The sequence below is a fragment of the Nanorana parkeri genome, unplaced genomic scaffold (assembly GCF_000935625.1).
Source record: "Nanorana parkeri isolate BGI_ZX_2015 unplaced genomic scaffold, ASM93562v1 scaffold2646, whole genome shotgun sequence".
NCBI lineage: Eukaryota > Metazoa > Chordata > Amphibia > Anura > Dicroglossidae > Nanorana > Nanorana parkeri.
The window spans coordinates 24021-30020 of record NW_017308914.1 but is presented as its reverse complement, the minus strand read 5'-3'; the positions used below and the strand labels follow the sequence as shown (position 1 = coordinate 30020).

The following is a 6000-nucleotide window of genomic DNA, read 5'->3' as shown; positions in this document are numbered from 1 at the left end:
CTGGCCGATTTTTAAAAAAAACTCCCAGCTGTTAATACCACTTTAAGGGTTTTGTGTATTGTCAATGGAAAAAAGGCTCTCTCGCCACTGTACAGTATGTTTTTTTCTAAAAAATGTTGGCATTAGTAAACATCGTCCATGCCAGTGGCCAGGTGTCCATTCTTTTTGTTTGACAATAACTTGCTTTTTAGCAGAATTGAATAACAAGACTTGCCCCTTTTAGATTTCTATGGGGTTTGGGGCAAAATGTGTACAAAACCTGGGCCTGTTGGGTCATCACTAGTCCCTGCTTATTGGAAATAAATAATATTAATCACTTAAACTTAATTACAATCTGTATAATGGATATTCACTTTTGTACAGGCAATATGCTCCAACTTCCTCTTAAACACTGCAGAAACATTGTTGAATGTTGCTAATGTCCTTGGTACGACATCTGCTACTAGCACTTCTAAATCCTAGTAGTCACAAACCAAAATATGGGCTTTCTGGGGTCTTAATGGTTCTGTGGCCTAAGCTTTGCTCAGTCTGTATTTAAAGTATTACTGCACTATTCACAAGTGATTGTATTATAGTACTTGTTCCTGCAGTTCCAAAAATGCCAATATGTGGTTTTCAGTTTTCAGCCGCGTGGTTTGGACCTTGCAGAATTGTATTTCACACCTAGCTCTGCTGTCAACAAGCTGCTGTGGAGACATGGGCTGATCATTCAGTTCAATACAAAGCAGTTCGCCAAAGAATAACCTCTAGTAGTAGAAGTAAAATTTGATGTAGATACAGCTCAGGAAGATGGTAGACCATTCTGCTTGGCTCTGGAGTTATATGCTGTGAAGGTCATCCATTTTAATGCCATATTTGAAGAGGCTAAAGGGATAAGTGCAAATGCATAATTCATAGTGACCATGCCTTTATCCTTTAAGACGCTCTTGATTATAGCACTCTGATTAGTTACATTGATTTTGTGACCCGAGTCATATATCCGTAGTTTCAGCTTGGATTCGTAACAATCCTGTGTAATTAAACTGTCAAAGTCTTTATACAACGAGCCACCAAAAAACTGGGAATTTGTTCATCTATTGGAGGCACGCATAAGCTGGAAGTGCAGCATAATTAGTTAAAGGCATGATATAATACATATTATAGCTAATAACTATAAGGGGGAATTCATCAAAACTGGAGCAGACAAAATCTGGAGCAGCTGTGCATGGCAACCGATCAGCTTCTCTCTTAAGTTTGTTCAGTTAAGATTTGAAAATCAAAGAGAGAAGCGAATTGGTTGCTATGCACAGCTGCAGTAGATTTTGTCTGCTCCAGTTTAAAAAAAAATCCCTTCAATATGTTTATCTATTCTAGGCACATTGAAGCTGAAAGTGCAGCATAATTAGTTACAGGCGTGATATAATACATGTTATAGTTAATACTGATATGTTTATCTATTGTATGCAGACTTAAGCTGAATGTGCAGCATAAATAGTTACAGGCATGATATAATACAGGTTATAGATAATAACTTTATTAAATAGCTAAAATAGCTAAATTTCAAAGATGTAAAAATGCAGATGTAGAATTCAACCATATTAAGTGGTGTAATTTTTCCATGTATTGTTAATGGAGAACTATGAGGTGAGTGAAAATCACTCATCCTCATAGTTCGAGCCAACGTGTGACAATTAAACTATCACACGTCGGCTCAATAGATCGGGAAGTGAGTGAACACATACCGTCGCTCGCTCACTTCCCGATCATCTCCCTGCAGAGAGCCGTGAATGTCAGTCATGGCTCCCTGCAGGGATTCCCCCCCTCCCTTCTCCGATCCTCCAGCGCTGACTGGGGGAACGGATGGGGGAGGAGGCGTGTACAACGGGCTATGCCTCTAGATAGGCAGAGCCAGCTGTCACTCATGCAGCTGCGTGAATCTTGACAGTAATGTCCAGATCCATCCCGGCTGCGACAATCTCAGTATACCATGAGCGGTAAGTCTCGAGATATACTGAGCTTTGGGTCACGGTAGATCGCTAGTATATGTCCTCCCATAACCCTTAAGAGAACAATGGTGAAAAACACTTACCCCATAGTTCTATTTTCATATATTCGCATATCATGTTTACTAGATTGTGTTGAGATTGTAGTCTATCATGGGAGCGAGTTTGGAGCAGTGGCTACTTTACATACAACACACACGGACCAAGAGGAACAAAAGTAGCCGCCTTCCAGAAGGAAGGACAGAGGCGGCACAAACACAGAGATGATATGATTGTCTACTGCCCAGTGATGCACAAAAACACAAAAAGAGCTACCGTACATTTCTGTTAAGAGTTAAGGTACTTGAATTCTTTATTTACTTGTAACTCCCTTAGTGTCAACTTAGGTTCAATTCAGAACGTCTATGATTTTAGGGGGAAAAAAGGTAGAAATAATTACTTTGCCATGGCTCATTTCAGGTTCCAGAAAACGAATACATTCAGAATAGTTGGAAAAAGAACGATTAGAATTTTGTACAAAATCCCATGTTCCATTGGCACTGCATCTTCTATAGACCATTCCTAGAGGGAAAAAAAAAGATATATGTGCTTTAAGAAAATTAAGCATACATTTCCAAATATCTGACAAATGTCAAAAAATGTTAGAATCCCTTGAATATTGTCACAGACTATAGCTTCCTATTTCGCTAACAATGCCTCCCCCGAAGTGTCGGCGGCATGCACGTGGGAAGCCCACAAAGCGGTTCTGAGAGGTAGGCTGATGGCTGTGGGGGCTAGACGTGAGAGAGAACGGATGGCGGCCATGGCGACACTACTCAAGGAGATTCAGCGCTTAGAAGCATCTCATAAGAGTGTACAGGACCCCAAGACCCTACAAGAACTGTTGGCCAAAAGAGGTGAACTGCGCCTCTTACTGGAACAGAACACCACGAAAGCCTTTAATATAGTCTCCCGTAAATATTACAAACTGGGGGGTAAACCTGGTCGGTTCTTAGCAAGGGCACTAAGGACGAAAAAATCGGTCACCTTTATCTCTAAGATTAAAACGAACACAGGCGCTATGGCACATACCACTAGGGCCATTGCGGAGGTCTTCCGCAGTTATTACCAGGACCTTTAACATGTTAATAAATCGGAAGACCCCGGGGATACAGCGACCAGATTGGGGATGAATCAATCTTTACTTGCAGCGAGCCTCCCTACCCAGGGTCCCGGATTCCTTACTATCACAACTTGAAGCAGACATCACAGAACTAGAATTTAAATCGGTCATCAAGAGCACCCCCTTAGGTAAAAGCCCGGGCCCAGATGGGTTTACCCTACTTTACTATAAACGCTTCCAAGACATTCTAGCCCCTCACTTTTGCTCCTATGCCAATGCTGTCTCCAAGACTGCCCCAATGCGCCCAGAGTCCCTAACGGCCCACATCACCGTAATAGCCAAACCCGAGAAAGATCCCTCAAACTGCGCCAGCTACCGACCCATTTCCCTACTAAATGTAGATATAAAGTTATACGCTAGGATTTTGGCGAACAGGCTTTACCCACTCCTTCCGTCGTGGATCCACCAAGACCAGGTGGGCTTTGGGATCTCCCAATGCACCCTCCTTGCAGGACTGGTTTCGGAATGTGGATAACATCAAACTGATGGAGGAATTACTCTACACCTCCAAGGACTTGTACTCTACTTACTATAAGAAATGGGCGTGCTGGCTGGCCTTTCGAGACTCTGATACCTACCGTTCTCAATTGCTCGACACGGAGAATTGACTCCAGATGGACACAGTGGGTGAGAGACCTTAACACTGGATAAGGTGTGCCTACTTCTAGGAGGTTAACAATCTTGCGGGCTAGGTGTTTGGCTGTATATCTGTATCCTACATAGCTGGATAGTTACAAGCATGGGATGCCACACAGCCAGATTAATACAAAATGACAAAGCGACATTGTGCAAAACCGGTTAAGGCCTCTACCGTTTGAATCCGTGATGTTAGCGTCTATTAGACATGTGCACTGCCAAAAAATTCGTTTCGTTTCGTTTCGTTTTAAATTCGGATTTGTGTTATTTCGTTTTTCGGGATTCGGGTGTGAAAGTCAATTCGGATTCGGAATTCGGATTCGGACGAAATTCGGTAGCGTTCGCACGAACGTTCGTTTCGTTTTCTGTTCTTATTCGTTTCTTATTCGTTTCGTTCGTTTGCAGCAAAAGTGACATTTGAGGGGGAAAAAATATTTTTCTCCTTCTCTAATGTCACTTTGCTCCAACGAACGAAACGAATAAGAAACGAATAAGAACAGAAAACGAAACGAACGTTCGTGCGAACGCTACCGAATTTCGGAAATGGAAATTCGGATTCGTTTGCATTCGTTATGTCTGTAATTCGGAATTCGGATACATCCGAATGTCCGAATTTACGAAAATTCGTCCGAATTTCGATTCGGAACGAAACGAATCGCACATGTCTAGCGTCTATGGCGCCCTGAGGCAAGTTCACAAAAACCGGGGGATACTGACTTAATCCATTATGCTCTGAGTCGATTGCATTGTTAACGTGTCACCTGGTACTGTACTGTGTAATATGTATGTCATCTGAAAAACCCAATAAACGGAAATAATTAAAGAATCCCTTGCATAATGCATAGTAAATAGAGCTAACCATCTTAATAAGGCTTATCTCACTGTCCCTGCACTATCCAGACACAAGCAAGGTCACAGGAATGCCAAGAGAAAGGGCAAAATCTCATAGGAATCAGCACATGCACTAGAACTACAATGGGAGCCTTGTTTTTGTGTTGGGAAAGTACAGAGTCCTGTCATTCAAGAGTCCAACTTCTTTGCAGATCGTGGCTGATAATGAAGAGGAGTGAACAGTCAAAGTCTGTATCTCAGTTTCTACTGCTCAGAGAAGCATGTGATAAAAAGTAACACACACTGTGGGAGTTAGGTGACATAGCTGTAACTTCTTATTTAACCCCTGCTCCAGCAGGCTCCAATGTTCTCATCTTCTCAGTGTTGCTCCTGGCTGTGGGCAGTCCCTTGGCATCTTAACATACAATGCAAGTCTATTGGCCCTAAATTGTATGTGGAGGAGGTAGGTGACCAAGACCAGGAGTGCCTTAGAGAGGAGGCTTCACAAGACCAGTCACACAGATGGAGGGAGTCTGCCAGAGTGAGGAGTAAGGAAAGTATTACCCCTTATCCCTCTACCCATAGACTTAACAAGCTATAAACCCTTGCAGTGTGTGTGTGCGTGCGCACTGTAAAAGTAGTTTTTTCTTGTGCCCAGAGTTGAGGTGTAATGCAGATTGTTCTTTGTCATTTTAATCAAGTACACAGAGAAACGCTGGGCATAACATCAACACATAAAATAAATTCAGAAATGCAAGGAAATATTTTTTGATGAAAGAAAACATAATTAACATATATAGGTAAAAACATAATTAAAGGTAAAAACATATGAAGGTAAAAACATATAAAAGGTAAAAACATAATTAACATATACATATATATATATATATATCTTTTTTCATTGTTCAGAAATGCAAGGAAATATTTTTTGATGAAAGAAAACATAATTAACATATATAGGTAAAAACATAATTAAAGGTAAAAACATATGAAGGTAAAAACATATAAAAGGTAAAAACATAATTAACATATACATATATATATATATATATATCTTTTTTGATTGAGAAATGTTATGATTACTGAGAACAAAAACCATTTCTGCCATTTCTAAGATGGCAGATCATAAAGATACCTCAAATGTTTTTATACTTCTATTCCTGAATTGGAGTACGGAGATCTAACCATTGTATTACATTAAAGCCTGCATATTCTCTTTCAAATGTAATCTATTCCATTTTCTTTTTTCTCATTATCAGAATTTGGAGGTTCACTTCCATGGATCATCAGAGCGTGTAGTTTTAGTTCTGCATATGCTGTATGGTATTCACAGCATAATGTTATATAGAATAATATAATACTGGTAAATGTCTTGATTGTGGTTAAGCA

The 6000-nt window shown here is 40.5% G+C and overlaps 1 protein-coding gene across 1 annotated transcript in view; it reads right to left on the bottom strand.

Annotated features, from left to right (window-relative positions):
• Window positions 1-6000, bottom strand: part of LOC108802073 (parathyroid hormone 2 receptor-like) — a gene marked incomplete at its 3' end in the record, with an annotated part of 105266 nt that overhangs the window by 81723 nt on the left and 17543 nt on the right. Inside the window, exon 4 of the mRNA XM_018573964.1 lies at window positions 2422-2543. Within this exon, the coding sequence (XP_018429466.1) occupies window positions 2422-2543 (122 nt within the window). The remainder of the gene's footprint in view (window positions 1-2421; window positions 2544-6000) is intronic.